The following is a 22,618-nucleotide window of genomic DNA, read 5'->3' as shown; positions in this document are numbered from 1 at the left end:
TTAATCTCTCAAATAGAAAGCGAGATTTTTCAGTGAGTTCACTCTTTTTAAGAAGTTACCAATTTCTCTGCAACTCTGCTTTTATTTCTCACCATAACTCTATCTGGCTGAAATATCTTTTTGTGGAAAATTGTGTGAGCGAGATGTTACACAAAATGAACTGAAACTGTGCATTTGAACATATTCATATCCATTCACTGTCTCCTGTTTCCAATCACAAGCTGGTAAATGCTGCAGTTCCCATACCACACACCATCTCTCCCAGTGCCACTGCAGCTACCAGGAGCTCTGATAATAATGGCAGATCTGGGGGTTTCCACTGGGATGCAAAATCCTCCTACCTGCTTTTCTCTTCCTACTCCTTGCTGCTGAGGACCATGGCTCTGTGCTTGAGCTGCATTCAGCCAATTCACAGAAAAGCTAAAGAGAAAAACCTTGAGCTCAACCTGACATTCCAGTTCAGTGTTTAAAGGTGATGAGACATCACCAGTCACAAGGTACTGTTGTTACTAGTAAGGAATATGTAGGAAAACAGTTCCAATAATTTAAATGTTCCCCATAAATATAGTCATAATGGGTTAGAATCTGACACTTCATTTTCTAGCTTCTGTTTTCTCTCTAAGCTCCTGTTTTGCTAAAGAACATGAGGTACCATTTCTATTTCAAGGGTTTTTTTCTGATGAGTCTAAGTACTTTGCACATGAAACCTTTTCAGAGAGGACAAAGAGGTGTTTCTAGCAGATGCATGCAAACTCATAAAGGCAAATGAAAGCTTCACATCCAACCCTCCAGTCTGACTCTGCACCTGCCTGATTCCAGCAGCTTACTAAAGCCAGTATTTACTTGGCCTTTCTGTTCTTTATGGGTGCACTTGACTCTGGAAGGGAAAAGTTCTGTGCTAGATGGTAGAGACTCAGTTGTGCTACAGCACCACATTTCCTTGCTGCTGTTCTGTGCAGGCTCATGTGCCTTTTCTTGTTATCCCAGCAAGGAGCCACGAAGATTGTGCACCATGAACTAAACCTGGAGTGATTCTGCACAACCATGTTTCCACTCCAAACAGGTACTGACTGCAGCAGCCTGAGCTGGAAGTCAGAAGTGACCAGCTGCCCTACAACAAACTGACCTTAGGATTTATGTCCATTAATGGTATAAGGTCTTACATCTGAGTGCTTTCCTCTGCTCCTTATCTTTTATTCATATGCATAGATGACACATAAAATACCTGCTTTCTTTAAAAAACCCCAATCTCTGAACTAAAACCTGTAACAATATGCTCATACAGAGATCCCAGCTCCACTTCCAGATCCAGTGAACCCCAGAAAAGTCAAACAGAAACCTGTCTGTGGGTGCACAGTGAGTTCTGAGCATATCAGAGCCAGCACTGCTGATGTGCTCACAGAGCTGAGGCTGCTGAACTACAGCCTCATCATTCCTCAGACCTGTCACTGGGGAGCATCTCCAGGACTGCCCCTCTCCATCACTGTGCTCTGGGAAGCACTGCACAGCTACAGCTTCACTCAAGCTTCCTTCCCTTGACTCTTCACTTCCCAAACTTGTGCTGCTGTTGTCTAATGGCAACTTCCACTGAAGCATCTCTGAGCCCACGACAAGGTAAGTGCCACAGGGAGGAGATTTGTACTGACTGAGAGCAGCAATGCAAATATGCTTAACCTTCATCCAGCTAACCACAGCTTACCTGAAAGCTGCCCATGTCTGCCAGCTCCTGCCTTGGCACAATTTTATCCAGTTTAACACTCAAGCTGTTTGCCCCAAAAAAGAGCACCCCTGCAGCCCATGTGGACTGCTCCAATGGGTAACTGCTTTAATCTACCAACCAGCAAAACAACTTCTCTTACAAGTTTTAGAAAATTATTTCAAGGACCTGGAAATACCATGAAAGGCAGATAGGTCCCTTAGGAGGACAACATAACAGAATTGCAGAGGGCATAATTCATCCTTCACTCCACTTAGCAATGCTGCTGCTGCTGGTTAAAACTGGGAGTTTACTGAGCATATGCAACACAGCCCTGGAAAGGACAGGCTGTAGGTTGCTCTTCTCCCAGCTGCAGACTTCTGTGGAGAAAATGCCTGGTAAAATCTTATTCACTCCAAAGAGAGATAAATCATAGTAATTGCACTTTAGGTTTTGAGATAAATGCAGTCTCTGGCAAGGGTAAAGGATTTGACAGAGTCCAAATGAGGGTTTGAACCACACAGGGGACAAGAAAGCTTCTAACACCCTCTCAGAGCGAGGCTGAATACTCGTTGTGGTAGAAAACAACCAATTGCAGCAGCAAACTTGTGATGAAAGTAAATAAACAACCCTGATGGATCCTCAGCTCTTGTTGTTTTCTGACAGGGAAAGTCAGACACACCCCAAGGTCTAAGGCACTAGGGGTTGGTGTGGGGCTGAAAATAGGAAAGTCTCTTATTAAACCAGCTATTCACATCCATCATATCAGGAAAGGCTCCTAGTCATTCCCGTTCCATCCCTTCATTCAAGGAGCATTAACAAAGAAAATTTTAAACCTTGTGCAATTTAGGATCAAGACTTGTTGCATCTTTGGCTGTTGTTGTACCTCTAATTTAATCCTCTTCCATAAATTTTATGCTAAATGTGGGATTTTCTGGAATGCTTCAAATCCAAAGGTCTCTTCCATAGGGGGAACTTGTTTGTTTGGAGAAAAGTAATAGATTTGTGGAATTACAAAAATAACACCACAAAATCTCTAACAGGACTGCATGCACTGAACTGGTTAAGGTTGTTGCTGTGGGCTTCTTCCCTAACACACAAAGAAATCAGAGGCCTCATATTGTGTCACGTGGATAACTTGTTTATAAGTAAACATATATATATTTAAAGAGAAGATCTTCCAGATTAATTACAAATCTGCTAAATTAACTGATGGCTCAGTGCTGTTCCATGTCCCACCTCCTGCCAGGGGAAGCTCTGGCAGCTTCCAGCTGCTCTGCCATGGGCTCAGAGCCCCTGATGCTCCCAGAGCAGCGGGGCCAAGGGTTTGGTGCTCAAGGAACACAGCCCTGAGCTTCCAGCAGCTGCCTCAACATCTTGCAAATAAACTCAGAGGCCTCCTTCTGCAATTAAGGAGGCTGCTGGGCTAATTCCTGGGCCAAGGGTGCTTCTGCCTCAGCCCACATGGGTGGAGGGAGGGCTGGGCTCTGCTCTTCACTGCAGGGGCTGCAGAGCCCATTCACTGAATTCCCTGGGGCTGGAGCAGAGCTCAGGGACACCAGGGGCACCCAGAGAAACAGAACAGGATGGAATGCAGTGCCCCATTCACTGAATCAGTCCCTGGGGCTGGAACAGAGCTCCTGGCACCCAGGGACACCCAGGGGCAGCACAGCAGGATGGAATGCCCCTGCTCTTGTGCAGGTTCACTAGCCAGGCTCACAGAGAGGTTCAGGCAGGCACCTGGGGCTGCTCACAAAGAGCCCGAGCACATTTTGTGTATCTGGGCTTTGGGAACCTGCCAGACTACCCCAGAAAGGACAATGGACTCACATTTCCTGGGGTTTTTTTTCCCTCAAAGCTTGCTCCCTCTGACAGGTTTTCCCTTCTGTGTGCACCTTTGCAGAGTGAATTTTCAGCAGTCCCTGGTCCTCTGATACCTCCAAGTACCTGCTCAATTCACAGCAGTGTGAGGTGCCACCGTTACACTGTGCAAATCTGATCTTGCAAAGAACAAAGCCAAAAGACTTACAACTCCCAAGGTGTCATTTTTTATACTCTGACATGCTCAGAAATTCTGTTGTAATTTCCTTCTAAGTAGTCTAGGGTTAATGAGACTGAAGAGAATAATAGGAAGGAAATAAATAATTATATATTCTCTTTTTTTTTTTTTTCCAACATGTCCCAAATGTCACCTTTGACCTGGCTTTCTATTTCTGGCCTGGACTAAACTCCCTCTATTTATTTAGCAGCCTACACACCATTACAGTAACATAGCAACAGTACTTTCAGTTGTGAATTTGAAAAAAAGCAAAGCAAAAAAAAAAGAACATATGAACATATTAAAGCTGTTAAAGCATTGCAGTCTAGTAACACTTCAATAAATGCATTTTTTTTAAACTTTAAATACCAGAGTTATTAAGCTTCCAGTCTACAAACCCAAAGGAAAGGGATGCACAGGGAAACCAAAGCAGTGTCACCACCACAAAGCCTGTTCTTCCTATGTCAATCTGATTGTCCCCTAACTTTCTCTTTGTTTGTCTTAATGATGTTTCAGCTTGACTATTTATTGGGCTCAGAGCAGATGAAAGCAGGAGTTTTGGGAGGATTCTGAAATAATGATGGGGTTTAACTGGTGGTTTTCCATCACTTTTCAAAAACAATTCACCATGATTTTATAATCCATAGCTCAAGGCTGGTGTGACACTCAGTTATCTGTCAAAAAGGAATATTTGAAAAAGTATAAAGTGTAACAGTAACAGGAATAATGGGAGTACCAGTCCCATTTTCAGCTACAAACCTTTTTACAGTGGGAGCAAAGCACTTGAAAATCTCAAAAAACCCAATTCCCTGAGCTACTTGAGTGCTTCTTATTTTTAAACCTAAAGCTTCAGTGAGAATGCAATTATTTTCTTAGGATGGGTTCAAAATGTTGAACTTATTAAAAATAAAACTTCTTAAGCTTGCAAAGCTTCCACTATAAATATTAGTAAACAATCCAGATGATGTAGCTGGAACAGCAGTGAACACTTGGCGAGGGAGCATTATCACTTCTTCTGAAACTGTTTCCTCACTGCTACTGTAAACTCAGCTGGCATCTCTTGGGATGTTTCCTCTCCTCCCTCAGTGATCTGATCAGCTCAGTCACCTCGGGCTTTTCTGTGGGACAGCAACAGCCCCTGGAAGTGCAGCTTTGCTTTGCTACTTGGCTACTTTACTTTACTTTTGGGTGCCTTTGGGAAGGCACCCAAAGCTGCTTTCCCAGCGCTCCCAAACCCAGGAAGATCTTTGGTAAAGCTCATGACTTTACTGCTTGTAAAGTTTGTAAAGTCTGCAAGCAAAACACAGCTCATGCTTGTTCTGAACTATTGGCTTCTCCTTGGCACGACCAGTTCGTGTCAGCTTGAAAAAAATGGCTCCACAACTGTAAAATCCTTGAACTTCTACAAACAGTTTGCAAGTCTGGTATGTAAAAACAGACTGCTCACAAACTATGTGCTCTGCTGACATTACAGCAGTTGCAAAGTTAGAAAGAGTCCCCTCATGGCCATGATTCTGTCCAACAGAAATATGAATACATAACCCACGGTCTCGAGACTTGGGAGTCACAGGATGAATATTTATCACTAACAAGCCTCACAGAAAGCATTGTCTTTTTAAAAAAGCATTGTCAAAAATGAGCCCAAAACTTTCACATGACAATCTAAGTTCAGTTTAAATTAACACTCTCATTTAAGTAATTTCAAATTCATACTAATAACAACACTTTACTGCCTTTCTGTAAAATGCTCTATGAAAAGGGATCCTGGATAGCTGAAATGTGCTGCTCAGGGCTTTTGTGGAAAGCTACAATGCAGTTTTGACTGCAGGGGTCAGGTGGGGTTTTTGGCATCAGGAGGGAAGGGAATAACAAAATCTCTAAGAACAGTTGTCTCATTCTAACAATTACAAAGCTATGAATGAATTAGCCTCAGAAAGGGAGTGTTTTTCTGGCACAAAGACTAGGCATCAGTTTTGGTCTGTTTTGAACAAATACCAAGCTGCAGCAGATTCTAGAATTGAGTTTTGCATGGCTATGTGTTTGTTTGTTTGTTTTCCTGATGCAACACAAACTGAAGCAAGTCAAGGATATTGTAAAGCAGAAAAAAAATTAAAAAATTAGAAGTTAAAGTATTGCATTTTATTTAACAATTAAATGAGAGAGAAGAAAATGTATTTTATCTGGCTGCATGTAATGTTTTGACATGCAAATTTTATTTCAAGACCAGCATTATTTCCTTGTCTTATCACATTGCTAATTCATTTCCAAATCAAATGAAAAGGATAAAAAAGCAAATAAAATGACTGGTTTTCCAACAAGTAACTTTACAGGAATAAACTTGTCCCTTTCCCTAAAAACCTATCAAATTTTCATAACAAATATTCATAGCATTTTAATGCATCATTGGTAGAAGTAATGTGTTTATCCATATTTCCATAGGTGACATGCTACAACAAAGACTTCACCAAAGTATGACTTGTCATGCATTTTCCTCTGAGCCGTGTTTGACTGCATCACTCATTTAATTACCATTCAAGTTAACATTTCCTTCTCTATTTCAAACTAGCATGTTTTTTTAAGGCACTATTTTTGAATGCAAAGACCTGATAACTTGTGGGTTTTTGTTTTGAATAGAAACCAATAGCTGGACATTCCTGTGCACTGAAAACATGTAGTCAAAGATTAAACTGGGGCTTCAGGACTATTATGGCTCCACCCAAATAAACAGTTCAAGGGAAATTATTCTGATACACAGGTTGCCAAGAACAGCAATGTTTTTTAGAAATTATTTCTTTCTTAGAAGTCAACCTATCTCATTAAGCATTGCACTTAAACTATCAAAACATCGTTAAAAGGGAAGAAAATGGTGTAAAATAAACACCACATTTAACCTACCAAAACAAGGTCTGATTTACACAAAGCTAATTAAAAATATTTAATTCCAGCGATGGAAACTCCTCCCTAACATAAATATTCTACTGTTGTTTTACCAGTGAGATCAATTTGTACAGGATTTCACAGAGAAGGGAACGTGTAGACTGTCACACAGGAGCTTCTGTTTGAAAGCCTTCATGTTCTCAAAATTCAGTTATTTTTTAATATACAAACCAGATAGAATATACACTGGATTTTAAAATTAAGTAATAACGGGAAAAAATATAGGCACAAGACTTACAACTGGAAAGAGCTGAAAGTCTCTGACAACTTTCTGCACCCACGTGACTCCTACTTCCACCCAGCCTCTGAACCGCAGACACAAAACCCGCGCAAATTGGTTAAAGCAACTCAGGGAGCTCAGGATATTTATTCAGGAAAGTATGAAAGGAGGTCAGAATTCTCTGCTCAAAAGGGACAGGACTCAAGAGGTGAGGCTTTGTAAGGAGCATCCGGGAATTAAAAGACTTAAGGATAAAAGTTAAATTCAGGTTTCTTCTTGAGAATATTTTTCAGAAACTTCCCCCAAACCCCAAAGCAGCAGAAGTACTTGACCTCACAAAGCACTTGGGGATTTCTTTCAGGGGAGGGTGGCAGTGTCCTCTGGTGACAGCAGCCCAGTGCTGGATCAGAGAGCAGATGCTCTCCATCCCAGCCACCCTTCGCTGTGCTCTGCAACTCCTGTTCCTATTACATGAGCAAACTCCTCCATAATTCTACTTTACATTTTCTTCTTAGTAACTTCCTGTTTGTTCTCCTGATAAATACCAGAACTTCAGCTAAAAATGGAGAAGTTGCCTAGATTCTCTTATCTTCTAAAGCCCCAGCCTTGCTGTGCTGCGGTTGGGCCCTGGCAGATCCCCCAACGGTCAGAGGTGCTGGGCTGGGCTCTGCTCTGTCCTTCTGGCAGCATTACTGCCCCACACACAGACACAGCAGCAAAGAACTCTGCCCCACCAGCTTTTGCCATAGGGTACATTAATTTGCACGTCTATTTGTCTTCTCAGCCCAGACACTGCAAGAAGAAGCGTGGTAGGAAGTGCAAGGCTACATTTTCCAATATGAGCTCCATTTGGGACTCTTGTTCTAGAGATGCTGACAAGGAATTTTGATTTTCAACAATGTTTGAAGAAATCAGTCACTCAAGTAAAGTGGGAAACTTGCCCTTTTTTGAGCAAGTGGTCTTTCCTCATCAATTTGTATAGTACTGAAGATTAAAAATAGCTCTTCAGCTGGGGTACAGCTGCACAGCGTTAACTCAAATGGAGCTGCAGTGACTCACAACAAGCAAACATCTGGATATGGCCCTTTACTACTGCAAACCACACTAACAGCAAGTAAATACTGGCAGGGCATTCAGAGGAGCTACTGCTGTGTTCCACACTGTCAGTGTGACAAACAATGGGACAGCGATTTGAGGAGAGGTTGCAATTAGCTGTGTGTTAAAAATTCCCATCTCCGCCTTCTTGTCAGCACCTGAGCAATGTGTCTTCTCAATAGCACTGGTCTCTTATTTCATTAGACATTCTCTGGGCCTTCTTCTATGTTGTTTTTCCTTTCATTGTGACTTTTTGCACTGACTGTGACAAGTCCTTTGTTTCCAAGGCCATGAAACCATTCCTTCCTTCCACCTCCTCCAATAAATAAACAACAAATAATAACAGTCAGTGATCAGATAAATTTCCACATGAAAACTGTCAAGGAGCCAGCTATTCAATGCTGACAATACAGAATTGGGATGGATGTACTCAGCACCAATGTAAGGAGCTGTGAAACCCATCAAATTTGAAGCAGATTCCCCCATTACATCGAATTTCCTGCAGAGTCTGGTATTCACTGATCCACTAACATCAACAGCAAAAATCTCCAGTGGCTTTTCCTCCTGTGGGGCTGAACGTCAATCTATGATTGATACTTAACATTTTTGGTCTAGAGCAGGATGGACTTTACCTCCATCACCACCACTTCTTAGTTTTTGTTAGCAGCTTCTTCCTCTGTCTCCTGCCCCATACCCAGCTTCCCCCAGCTCTGGCTGTTCCCTGGCACCCCTCAGGCCCACGCAGACCTGGTGGGTGAGAAAAGCTGGAACCAAGTGGGGAAATGAAAGCAGCACAGCCTTCGGGTCACACTCAGAGGACAAAGGACTGCAACACACACCAAATACTCTCCTGGGAGACTCCTTGCACAACAGCCTCTATAGACAGGCTGACGTGGTGGTTTCATGGTTCAAGTATCAGATTGAGAGAAAAGCATTGCCCATGCCATTAAATCACTATTAGAGTATTTGCCTGATGTAGCAAAGCTCCCTGTGCTTTCTAACGAATTCTTTGTGTTTAGCATTAAGCCCTCTGTTTTTACAGAAAGTTACACTAGGGTAATTAATCTCATGTTCGTTTCCTGCACATGCAGGAGAGCAGCCTTTGTCAGGGAATGATAAGACACTTCTAAGAATAGTGTTACTAAGAGCATCGGCTTTGTAAGACATTGCAGGAAAAATATAGACTCTTAACACCTGCTTTTCACTTTCAAAGTTTTGAAAACAATGTTCTGCTTACCCAGAGGCAAATTTTGACTCGTTTATGCGTAGAAAACCTAACTGCTTTCATCAGACAACAACAAATATAAATGAAGGTATACTTTGGTCTTTAGGCTCCAGTCTTGGCAAGAATAATTTGTTTAATTTTCTAAACACTGCAGATATTCCCAGTGGCTTCAGCAAGACTATTGCAGTTCCCAGTCTCACAACCTGAATTAATTGCTTTTTCTGATCTTTTAACCACATAGTCCACTGAAATTAAATGGATTTTCTTAATGATAGATGTAATAGATGAAGGATTAAGAATTTATCTGTGTGTAAAACACTGGACCCTCAGGTCAGACCTTACAAAGGCCGGATGCTGAACTCAGGAAAATGTAAACTGGGAGACAACGCCGTGAGAGCAAATGAGGCAGGGCAGCGTGCGAGAGGTGCCATGAGCAGCAGGCCAGGCTGGCACCTGAAGCTCCCTGGAAGCCTCGCTCAGATCGTGGCTTTTCCAGCTGAGCACAAAGGGTGGTGTCGAACTCGGGGATTTATGTATGTTGTCAGTCCAGAACCAGAGCCAACACCATTCTCTGTAAGCGGCTGACACTTGACACCTACTGAAGTCAGTTTAAACAGGCATTGTTTTAAAGCTCCGTTGCTTTTAAGCAGTCACCGTGGCTCAGCCCGAGCTATCTGCTGCCCCAGTGCAAGATGCATGAGCTGCCATGCTGGTGAAACTCTACAAAAATAGGGGAGAAGTAGTTTATAGCAGGTGAGAGATAATTTCCATTTGGTTTGCAGCATCCACTGTGTAACCAGTCATGTGAGAAAGGACATTAAGCTTTGCTGTACTTGCACCAGATTTCTTTCTGCTTTATTATGGACAAAGGACTACCTTATCCTCCTAACCAGAAGACAAAGCTTAATCTGCAGAGATCTGGCTAATCTAATGGTGTTTGGAGAATAATATAGACCACATTTCCCCTGGTTTTGTAGTGCAGAATCTGAGCAGAGCAGACTGCAAGTAGCCTTTTGAGCTGATCAGAGCCCCTGTTGTGACTATTATCTTCACTGTATAATGGGGGCTTTCAAATCCCAGCTTTATCACATTCTGTTTTCTCTACTTTGCCCTTTTATGAATATTGAGTCATCAAAAATAGCTTCACTGACAGAGTTACTAATGATACCAGCTGGGTGAATCAGTGGCTCTTACACTGTGCCTGCCATACAGTGCTATTAGTACACTCGTTACAAAATATAGCAAAAATGAGATGCCCATAATTTATTTGCAGCTCCCATGAGACACATCATAGTGGTTATTTTAGAATTGGAAAATGCTAACTGAACAAAGCAAATATTCAGCCACTTCAGTGCAATACTGTGGTCTACAGGAAGAAACTATGGCTAAGAATAAGTTAAAAATAATTCCAACATCAGTAATTATCCTTTGTGCTAGTTTTTAGCCAAAGAAAAAACACACTACCAAATGATATCCACCATATTCTGCCACAAGACAGTTATGCCGCACATTACCGGGAAAAGCTAAGATCAGCACTCCAGAGAAAATGCTGATAAACAGAAGTGAATACGACAAGTGATGTGAGCTGTGCCTACGGCTGGGGCGCCAGAGCCACGGCCAGGGGCATCCTTCGAGTACGGAGCAGAGCTCCGGGGGAAGTCAGGTTAGAAGGGCATGACTCAAACGGGTATTACCGACTCCAAAAGTGTCACAGCAGAACATAACAACATGCCTGATGAAGAACCATCACAAATGAGCATGCAGAATGGCCCATGAGGGGCTTAGATTGTTAATGCTGTCCCAAGCAAAATTTTAAGGGTCATTTATTCCTACACGGGGTGTTTTCCTTGCACCCCTGCAATGAGACAGCTTCCTATGTTTGCAACACACATCCTTTTTTTTTCTTTTTTCCAGACAAACAGGCAAGCAGATAGAGAATGAAACAAGGGGCCCATAGTGCAGTTGCAGATCTCCATGCAGGGCTCGCTTCTTCTCCCCAGCCCCCTTCACCTTTCAGCTATCAGGAACTTTACAGCACAGCATCTTCCAGCACCTCTTTATCACCGACCAAAAAGCTTTCTGAAGCTTTCTGCTAACAACTGCACCTGGCATTGGTAAATAAAACTATTGCATATGTTGCCTTTAGCAAGTGTCATAGAAATTACAGAGCATCTTAACAAAACCAAGCCTCAGAATTTAAATTACTAGAATTTTGGCTGTTTGGGTTTGGGGGTTTTTTCCACCCTTTCCTTTTAGGATGTTCTTGTCCGTCCCTGGAAAAGTGACATCTGCAATTCTATTACAACAATTCTGTTAGTTACGGCAACGTTAACTGAAACCGAAATGTGGTTTTTAACCTAAAATATGTTGCATAACAGCTGAAGTACTGTAATCTTACGAGCTGGGAAAGGTTAATTCCAGAGGGCACAAGAATGTCGGTGGAAACTAAAATACTCCATAAGCGCATGGACTTGGAACTCTTTTTGTTTTGGTCCAAGGCAAAGCCGAAACGGGCGAGAGATTTCAAAGGAAGAGTCAGACAGCGAGCACATGCCGAAATCCCTTTAGCGAGAAAAAAAAATATCAGCAAAGCCTCTGCACTTACGTATCTCTTGAGTTTCTTCTCGGGGGGTGATTTGATGAGCCAGCCAGTGCAAACCACGTCCCCCGAGCTCATCTTCCCCCCGGGCGCGGAGCGGCGGAGCGGGAGCCAGGGTGCGGGCTGCCAGTGCGTGTGTGCTTGTTATGGGCGGGTGTGTGTCCGTCCGTCCGTCCGTCCGTGCGCGTGTGTGTGTGTGTGCTGAGATGCGAGTCCGTGTGTGTGTGCTGGGATATGAGTGTGTGTGTTTGCTGGGATGTGAGTGTGTCTGTGTATTCGCTGAGATGTGAGTGTGTGTTTGCTGGGATGTGTGTGCGCGTTCGCTGGGATGTGTGTGCGCGTTCGCTGGGATGTGTGTGTGTGTTCGCTGGGATGTGTGTGTGCGTTCGCTGGGATGTGTGTGTGTGAGTGTGTACGGACGCGTGTGTCCCCAATTTCACTTATTGAAATTTCCAGTCACATTGTATTTCTGTGAGTGCTTGAAACCAATGAAGATGAGTGCTGCTGTCAAAGGAAGTGTTTTAATCTTCCCCTCTCCTGGTCACTTGTTTTGTCCCAGCTTCCTTCCTTACAGTCCCTCGAGGGTTTGGGCACTGAATCAGATGGGGGTTAAAACTAAAGCAGGAATAAAGTGGTGAATTTGGGGAGAGTCAACTTTGCTAGCACAGGGCCAACTTCCCTAGGACAAGGAATGGAATCGACACTCTGCTGTTAGCCAGGAGGAGAATCCTGTCACAGGAATCCTGAACCCTGATCTTGTCAGACTGAAAACTACAGTGGAAATAAGGAAAGCAAATACATTCGCTATTACACTTCACTTTCCTTGTTGGAGGTGCATTACAAGTCTTCTCTGACAGCTCTCCCATCAGCAGCACAGTTCTCCACATTGCTTTCAGACATACACACGTGATTCATTATTTTCCAGGTCGGGGTTGTTCATTTTTGTTCTTGCCTAACTTTAAAAAAAATTCAGAAAATGTAACAGTGATTTGGGGATTTCTGAAGCCATGAGCAGTCAGGAATGAGTTTCAGTGAGATGACTCAGCTAGAGCTGGTGGGCGAGCCCCGCGGCTGAGCCGTGGCAGAGCCGGAGGCAGCGGTGACTGGGGAGGTCCCCGTGGGGACCCGGCACGAGAAGGGCTGTGGCCGCAGCGGGAGGCAAAACCAGGGCCGGTGGGGCCAGTCCCCACTGAAAGCTTCCGACATCTAACAAGCTTCCTTAGTCTGTGGATTTAGTGCTTTTTACCAGTAGTATTTAGCCCCCTGTACGAATTTAATAGGAATAAACTTGATTTTTCTGCTCTCATCATCACAGATTTTTTAGAAACATACTGTTTCAGAAAGTGACTTCAAGAAGACTGCCACTCCACTGTCATAACTAAAAAATACGCCCACAGAGTGCATAATATTGCTGATATCTTTGTAGTTTGTGCCTCTTTCCAGGGTGGGAAACTCTTGCCTTTTCAAGGACAGGGCAATCTGTGTTCATTTTTCAGAAGACTTTTTAAACTATTTAAAGAGGACGCAGTGGTTCTTCACTGACTTCTCGAGTCACTTAGAGGAGTCTCTCGTGCCCCTGGCCAGGCACAGCACTCACAGAGCAGCCTGGCTCTGCAAGGTATGATCAGCAACAGCACGCCCATGGCAGAGTTTAATCTTTTCTCAGAATTTTTCAGGTCTCTGCTAAGGCTCTTTGGCAGGGCAGGCTGACAACAGCTTGCAATGTCACTTCTCGAATCTCACAAACTAGAAACGTGTTTTTCAAGTTTTTAAGCAAAAAGGTGATTGCGATATGTATTTATTATATTTAATATAATATGTACTATGAATGACATAACTGTATAAATATAGGCCCTATGTAAATTCACATAAAATATAAATAAATCTGTACAAACTCATAGATTCCTGTGCTAGTGCTTTACATTATCACTGGTCTCAAAAGAATCCTACGTTAAATGAAAACTGTCATGAATAAACTACAAACATATTTCAAATGTGCTCTGACTTTTTAAGATATGTTTTTGTTTGAGAATGGCTTTCATGCAGTCTTGCAGTGTTATTTGATTCTCAACCTTCTATTCTACTACCACCTTCACTCAGCTCCATTTATCCATTATCCACAGTGATGTTTTAACAACTTCACACGTTTAATAGCAGGTTTGTGAACAAGGCTTTGCAACACTTCTTCTTGGAGAGATATATCCAGCCATGGAACTTATTTAGGGAAAGAAAGTCACACTTTCCTTCCATATGTGACTTGCCTGTGTCACCCTGACAGATACAGTAGCCTAGAACTAAAGGCTTAAAACGTCCAAATGTCAAAATAAAATGATTTGGGATACACTTCATGTGTTATGCCTGCACTGTCCTAGCAATATCCATTTTTTACTGGATCATGCTTCAGACAGATGGCTTCCCTTGAGCAGCTGCATAACCACTTGCAGAGAGGCAGCAGAGGGAACGGGGAGAGGACAGGACAGGGGACAAAGGAGCCTGGGCTACCAAATGAATTTAAACATTGAATAGCAGACAACGGCCTTAAGGAGAGCCTGGCTCTGTCTTTGCTGTGGTCAGTGACAATGCTGCTTAGATCACCAGCAGTCCTTGTCCCTGCACTTCTGCCATCAGCTGCACTGCACAGACATGGTGTATTTCTGTGTCTGCATGAGGAACTGAATCACAAACCCGACTGTTTGGAAAAGAATGAGTCAAAAAAAAGAGAGAGATTATTTTCCAGCTGTATCAGGACTAGTTTCCTGATCTGATAAATGCTGTGGCCTGCAATAGCACGTACCTTATCAAGGGAGGGGGTGATGCAGGGGCAATAAGAAGAAATCAGCAGTTGCTTAAATTGGCACTTGTGCCCAAAACCCGCCTGCTGAGTGGTAGCCATGGTGACAGGGAGGGGTGCAGTGATTCTGTTCCCTGCTCGATGTGTCACTCCTCTGTCACAGGCTCCTGTCCTCTGAACTGCTGGAATGGCTCAGCTGCCATTGAAGCACCTGCCTGGCCACTTGCACTCAGCACATTCAGAATAAATAAAATCTGTGCCAGCTTACTTATGATGCCAGTAGCCTGAGGAGAAATACAGGAAGCCATAATTAAGCAGAGCATGTGGGGGTTAACGTGTTTGTTATGAAAGCTGCTGTTGCCTTCTTGGTATTTGAGCTCCAAACATTAAAAGAGCAAATAAAGTTATTTTCTTACACTGACAACCTTCATTGTGCTGATAATGTATCACTCATGCACGTGTTTGACAATAACAGGCTTAAAAATTAATGGTTTCTCATCCTGATGGAAGAAGTGGGAGTTCACTTTTGTCCTGGTCCATGCACAAATTTTTCAGCCACATTTAAATAATTAAATTATTTTCTTAAATCCATCATCATGATGGTGAATGACGGGGTTTTTGTTTTAAAAATCTTACAGTTGAAGACATATGTAGAGGGTGAACTGCTGTTGGAAATCAAATGGAAAGTTCTCAATTCTCTCTTCTACTGCTGAACAGGTTGTTTTCCCCTTCCTTAGGACATTATCCAGAGGTGCTACCACTGTCACGGATCAGCTTGGACAGCGCTACCACTGTCATGGAGAACAGCCTTGGCCAGTGGCATGTCTGTCCTGGAGCCAGCTGGTCTTGCCTCTGTTGGACATGGAGGAAGCACCTGCCAGATTCTCACAGGTGCCACCCCTGCAGCCCCTCTGCTGTCAGAGCCCTGCCACACAAACCAACACCGCCCTCCCCAGACTAACCTGCTTTGTGCCACTAGCAAAGATCAGTTTGACCCTGGATGTGAGTGCACTTCACATCGGCCAGATCCCTGAGAGAATTCTCTGCTTGCCATGGCAGTACTGGTGGACTCCTTTCATTTCCTAACTTAGGCTACTGATGTTTCAGAGGAATACAACACTAATAAAGCAGAAGATAATAAAATGGCTACTTGCATTGATGTGAAACTCCTTCATGACTTGACAGACCACTGATAGAAGTTAAGTCTGCTATTTAAGCTTCTCCATTTCTATGTTGCACAGCAACTGGTGCTGTTACCAATTTTGAGAGTAGTGATAGCTCTTATTTCCTTGTGCACAAATGGATAATCAGGATGGAGAGGATGGAAAAAATCAGAAGGATTTATTTAATTCACAAATTTGTAGGTATAAAAGGAGAAGGAGATGCCAGAGTTATCTCAACTGCCATTTCCACAAGCAGATAGTTTACTGAGAATCTAGCCTTATATTTAATTTACAACACTATACAGGCATTGAGAAGGTTGAGGTGCATGCAAGAGACAGCCACAGCCCTGGGAGAACAGCCTTTTCCTCTCAGCTAGCAACTGATCCCTGTTTACATATGGAACTCGCACCACACTTACTCAGCAGAATGCTAACATGCCTCTGCAGCATTCTCTCAGCAAGCAGAGAAGCCCAGTGCCACAAAAAGACATGACACAGTATATATGTTCCAGCTGTTCCTGACAGTTACCACTCCACTCCCCCCTGCAGACAAGCATTTCACTCTCTCTCTCTCTCCATTCACAAGGACAAATTTAGCAAAGTCACGGGATAATTCAGCCCCTGCTCTTCCTTTCAACAGCCTGTCCTCACCATACAAATCAGGTCTAAAGGAGAAATGCACTCAGACCCTCAGAGTCACGATTTATTGCTGTTGTTTAAACAATTAACTACCAAAACTGGGGCCTGACCACAGGCCCAGGGTGGTGCTGCCCCCTCTGCACTGTGCTGTTTGATTGATGAATACATTCTGCTTGGTTTGTGCTCTGTCACCCTCAGGACCTGGGTGGCAGTGGCACCCCATGGGCAGACACCTGATTTGGGAGCAGGAGCCATTGTGAAAAGAAAAAAGACAGCGGACGAACGTTGCTGTGGTTTTGCTCCAGGAAGCTCTGAACTGTGTAAGCTGTGTGTGGGGACGGCCTTTATTGTTGTGGACAGGGCAGAATCTAATTTTACCAAAAGCTCTCATGACACATAGGGAGAACTCTGTCAGTCCCTTTCAGAAAACAGACCAACGCCCTCTGGCACTAACCTTCTCTGTGAAACAGCAGCAGATCCAGCATCCCATAGCAAAGTCTCCTGTTTAGGAAAGTAGCTGGTGGAAGACTCGAGTTCTGCTGAATAGTGAATTTATTTACAAATGTTAAACTGTCTTTTTCTGAAGTGGGAGTGGCAACAAACAGGTTCACTTTGGTTCAGACCTCTGTCCTGGCTCTTTTGCCAGATGAGAGATTTCTCTCTTCTCTGTCATCCACAAAAGCACGCACTAAAAATTGTGGATTTGCTAATTTTCAGCTTCTGTTTGCAGATTAGTAAACAATTTTATGATGTCTACACAGGTGATGAAGTAAGTCATGGCTGTTCCTTTCCACATGTGAATCAGTAGCAAACATTTTGTGAGGATTTCCTCATGGGGTAATGATATTACTGGCCTCCCAAGGTCAGCAAATAATCCTTGCAGTTGAGGGAGGAGACACAAAGGCTTTTTTAAAGATCCAAAATTTCTATTATAATTTTCCTAGTTACTTTCATGAGTTAAGAAAAATCTGCTTCATTTTACATACACAACAATGATCAGTACTCAGCTCACACATGAGGTTTACTTTATATGGCAATTTGAAGGAGTTTACTTTTTTTACTTTATTAAAAGAATCCAAAATAATCTAATTGACATCAAGATTATGAGATGCCTCTTCCAGATCGGAAATAGCAAATCATTATTTGAATTTTAATACCCTGAAAGTGAGGATTTGCTGAGACCAGTTTACTGCAGACTATCTGGAGCAGCCTGAAGTTAGGATGGGAAGCTTAAAGAAGGGTCCCAGGTAGGCCTGAAGAAACAGATGGTAAAAGAAGTCTGTAGTTTTATGTTTAGATGAAAAAATATCTGTCTAGCTATTTTCAGATTCATAACTGTGGAAGACTCACCACGAGCTGGAGGATGGGTCTCAGCTTCCCCCAAATAGTCCTGCTGAGACCAGAGAATACTCTGGAGTGATGAGAAAATGAACTCAGGAGAATTAACAGAGAACACTGCCTGCCTCTGTTCTCTAGATTGCCCCAAAATGCCTGAGAATAAATAGGAACCCTACCTGTTACACTTGGGAGAAATTTTCATGCTGATGGCAGAACTGTGGGTGAGAGACCTTCCCTCTCTAGGCAATTAACTATGTTTAATTATGATTGAATAGAGCAAAATACAGCAAATAGAGCATAAAGCAGTACACCAAAATACAGCAACCAGACCAGATTTCTGAACTCTATGTGTAAAAGTTGTTCAGTGTGAAGAATGCAAATGCAGGAAAGGAGGGATTGTTTTGATGGCAGCTGTGTGTTTGAGACTGTTACAAAAAAGGAAGAATCAGTACAGGATGAGGAAGAAAGAAGGCCCAGGCAGTCAGGGAAGCAAAATAGCAGCAGAAAAAAAAAAAAAGACAGCAAGGGGAAAAGCAGACACATATCCTATGTGGACTATGATAAATACGTTTGTCTAACAGACCCCTCAGCAGAAGTGGACAGCACTCTGGAAAATAGAATAGCTTCAGTCTAGTTTTTCACAGTGTGTAGATGTTTACAAGTAAAAATAGATATAAAGGACAAGATTACAAGAATTTTCACAGCAGGGTAAAGTCTGTGGTAACTGAAGTGATGGCTTTTGGCTTATGGGATGGATCTGCCATGTTTGCAAGGCTTAGGCAGACAGTATTTTGCAGCATCCTTTTGTGCATTTCCTGTATTCAAAGGAAATCCTGGTGCATGCTAAAACCTTTAAACAAGAACTGTTAAGTTTACAAATAATCTGTGTGAAATCAAACCCACAGGCTTTTGGTTAAGAGAGAGATAATTTGTTTTGGGCAAAGAAGTAAGAGAATTCTTTGTGAAGAAAGAATCTCAACCAACATTTAAGAGAGTTAAAGGCTGTGGTGCACCAGCCTGCTCACTGGATTCTCACGAATATTCCAAATTTTATAATGCTCTGTCTTTGTTAAGAGCAGATCGTTTTTATAGGTTTTCAATATTGCAAAATGACTGCATAGGTTAGGGAGAAAAAGATGCCATTGAAAGAAGTAGCAAATTATGCTTCAGCTTCATTGCAGTTGGAGGAAACTTTTGACAGCTTTTGCTTTGAACTAAAATCTCTTTTAAAGTGCTCTTCTGGTCAGGGACTGTCTTCTTGAGACAGGGCTCAGATTTTGGCAAAGTAGTAGCTTATTACAGCAGGAAATATTTTATGACCTCCAGAAGAATCACCAATCATTGTTATATCTGGATGACATCATTGTTTATAGGTGGGCAAAATCTGGCATTCAGGACAGAATACACATTTGTAAAGCTGTTTATTAAAACCTAGTTATGGTAGCTTAAACTGATACAAATTAGTGTGGCTGCAATCCCACCCTTCATCTCGCTGTAGATCTGTTTTGCTGCTGTATTGGCACTGGCCCCTGTGTGCGTGGGCAGTGGAGTTGTTTTGCTGGGCTGATCTGAGGAAAAAATAGTAACTCTCTTTGTTAGGATCAATTTTGTTTTTTAGAATCTTGAACTAACCCACTGCTCACCTGCAGAAACACCAGTAACAGTGCAAGGGGTCAGGAACACAAACTGTGAGAGCTCCTGGCTCTCCCAGTGCAACAATGAACACACAGCCAAAAAAAAAAAATTAAGTAAAAAACTGCCTAGTTGGGAAATACAGGGATATTAGAAGAGTTTCCAGTACCACAATAAAGCTCTGGCTACTAAAGCCTGGATTAAAAATGCAACATTGGGATAAAGTTGTAAAAACAAAGAGTATTTGTACAGCTATCAACACTTTGAACCAGATGCAAAGGACACATTAACTGTTTTGTTATAGTTCCCAATGCTGAATGTGGTCTTGCATTTGCAAACCCTATTGGCAATGCCTGAGACTCTGTTGGGTGAAATGAAAACTTGATACAGAAAATTGATGTGTTGATATGAAGCTGCACCACAAAAAAAAAAAAAAAAAAACCAAACAAACAAACAAGAGAAGAAAAAAAAAAAGAAAAAACCCCCAAAACCTCTCACAAACCTCCAAGCAACTACAACAAAAACATTCAAACCCTTTTCTACAACAATACTCAACGTCAGGTCTATGAGGGCACATTGTTGCCTGTTACTGATGCAGAATCAGGGAACATTTGTTTGTAGCCATGAACTGCACTGCTCTCATCTCTTGGCTGCTGCAAAGCCCTGCAGCCATGGACACCCTGGAAATGGCATCTTCATCAAAACCTGGCTTACAAATGAGTGGCATATAAACCAAGAGCACATTTGAGAAGAACCTTCTTCATTGTAAGCTCCAGAGGAGGAGTCCTAGGCTTCTTTCTAATCCTATGAACAAGAAAATAATCTGGAACCCTGAAGTTGGTAAACTTGGAAGGGAACCTGTAAAATAAGGAACTGAATGAAGCAGGTGAGTGCAAGAATGCATAGAACTGTGCTACTGGTCATAGCCAAGGCTAATTGTAGAGAAACAACCTGTTACTAGCAGCAATATTAAAATACTTGATATAAGCATTTTAAGCAAGTCAGTAGCACTGCGGCAGTCAGGGTAACGTGTGGTTACTGTGGTTGATCACACTTGGAGGCTGATGTAGGCATGGAGATAAAGGTGGCAAATATTCAAATCAACTTGCAAATACCCCAGAGATAGCTGTGTCCCTTCCAGGTCCTGCTGTTTATATACAAAGCTGAATTATAAAGCTGTTTATTGCTTATAGTTAACATGCATTGCACAGTTGTGGTTAAAGTTAATTGCTGGTAGGATTAAGCCAGAAACGACCAGTGTCCTAGAAGTGGATTTTGGACTGTGGCATTCAATGGAGAACCTCCTGAATGTGCATGTGGGAGTGAATAGACCCCAGAGTAACAGGAGACAACCTTCCCAAGCCCCTTCTTAACCCTTTTGAACCCTTTTGCCATTCTATGGGAAAGTGCTATATGTATGTGATGGAGTTATAGAGGTAATTAAACAACAGCAAGTAAACGATGGTTTACAAAGTAAGTTTTGTTATTTTTTCCCCATTCTTGATCAGAATAGTTCGAAGAGTGAGCAGCACTCACACCAAACAGTCCCCAGGCTGCCGGATGCCTTTGTCAGGACTGCCGCAGCTGAGCACAGGTCGGTGTTGCCACCTGGTGGCACGTGACAGCGGCACTGCCACCTGGAAATGGGACTGTCAAGCCAGCAAAGACACACATCACAACTGATATCTAAGACACATTGTATTATTTAAGCTGTTGCTTTCTACGGAATCAAGGTTTTACTGCTAACAGCAGATCATCATCCCCACGGTGCGTTCACATGGTTCCATTTCACCCACACCGAGTTCCTTGGTTGGTGTGACAGCCCCACCTGCTTACCAAGGGGCTCAGAAGGTCTTTGAAGGCTCCTCTTTTTTTAGCAGGTGCCTCCATAATCCTCTCACTCCCTTTCTAGTTAGCATCCACAGCCACTGCTCTTCAGCTGTGCTCTGAGTTACAAACCTGTTGCTAGCACTGGCCTTGCATGGATTTGGCAGATTCTTGGTGTGTTGAGTTTATTTGTTCTCGTGAATTCAGCAGCCTGCTGGGTTACAGGTCCAGTGTTTGTCAGCTCACCCAGGGGGTTGTACAGCAACTTGGCCTAGAAAGTAATTCCACAGAATATTAAGATTTATTTAAGAAGTCACCCAAACCCAGTTATATCTGTGCTAGAGAAATGAAAACTGCTACAATTTTGAAAAGGTTGAGTAATCATTGTCCAAAATTTTAAAATCTTATGGAATTACCTGGATAGTATATAAAATGCCACTGGATCTGTATCTTATCCTATCTTTAGATATTTCATCAATGTTTAAAATGTACAAGTGCATAACAGTGAGCCTGCAATTTGTCTTTTTAAATCTGACAAGGACACATAATTCTCATCATATGGTATGTTAAGTGCATCTTTCTGAGATGGGCAGAGGAGGCCTGCTAAACTGGGGTGTAGGAGACCACACATTCAGCTCTGGTGATTATATCTAACACTCTGTAAAATACAGAGTAATAAACCTGGGAAAACAAGGAGCTAACAGCTAAATCTACAATGTTAACAGGACAACTGGCCCCTTCCCTCCCAACACATGAAAAAAAGAGATATATTTGGTAGAATTTTTCAAATATGACTACAAAATCTCGTATACAAAGTAAGTACAAAAAACCACTCCTACTTTTAAAAAGCAATTAATTAGATTATCACATGATAACACTGTTGTGTGACTAAGTGATTTTTTTCAGCCACTGCTGTAGATCCACAAGAGTACATAGCATAGTCTGAGAAGCAGCTAAGAACATCTTTGCAAAGTGTCAAATGTAAATGTGAAGCACACAAGCAAAAAATAGCCAAAAGAGATCTTTCATAAAAGCAGCAGCTCGATTGTTTTGTACAGCATGCAATGTTCCTGTGAATTCCAAGGAAAAAACAAGCTGTGACAAACACTTGAGATTGTTCTGCATAAACAGAAGCTTCAAGCATTTGAAAGTGGAGAAGGAAAGGCAGATATTAAAAGTGGTTAGTGCGCTATTTGCTCTGAAGGTTAAGAACAACCACGTCATGGACTGGAATTTTCCCACCTTAGAGACTTTCTCATAGCTAACGGTAAACTTCATTTTCTGCAGAGTGCTGCTTGGAAAAGCTGTTTGGAGTACTCTTTCAAAACCAGTCACATCACTCTTCTCGATTGCTCTATGAAAAATGTGCTTCCCAAAGCTTTTAAAAATAAATCATGTGCAAGGGCTACTGCAGATGC

At 42.5% G+C, this 22,618-nt stretch overlaps 1 protein-coding gene across 2 annotated transcripts in view; it reads right to left on the bottom strand.

Moving 5' to 3' along the window:
* The window catches only part of GAB3 (GRB2 associated binding protein 3), a 64,337-nt gene extending 52,197 nt beyond the window's left edge, over window positions 1-12,140 (bottom strand). For both annotated transcript variants that reach the window (XM_014306589.2, XM_031056063.1), the window contains exon 1: window positions 11,817-12,140. In XM_014306589.2, the coding sequence (XP_014162064.1) occupies window positions 11,817-11,888 (72 nt within the window). In that variant the 5' untranslated portion in view covers window positions 11,889-12,140. The remainder of the gene's footprint in view (window positions 1-11,816) is intronic.
* Between the last annotated feature and the right edge of the window lie 10,478 nt (window positions 12,141-22,618).

The sequence above is a fragment of the Geospiza fortis genome, unplaced genomic scaffold, assembly GCF_000277835.1.
Source record: "Geospiza fortis unplaced genomic scaffold, GeoFor_1.0 scaffold157, whole genome shotgun sequence".
In the NCBI taxonomy this organism is placed as follows: Eukaryota; Metazoa; Chordata; class Aves; order Passeriformes; family Thraupidae; genus Geospiza; species Geospiza fortis.
This window is presented reverse-complemented; position numbering and strand designations above follow the sequence as displayed.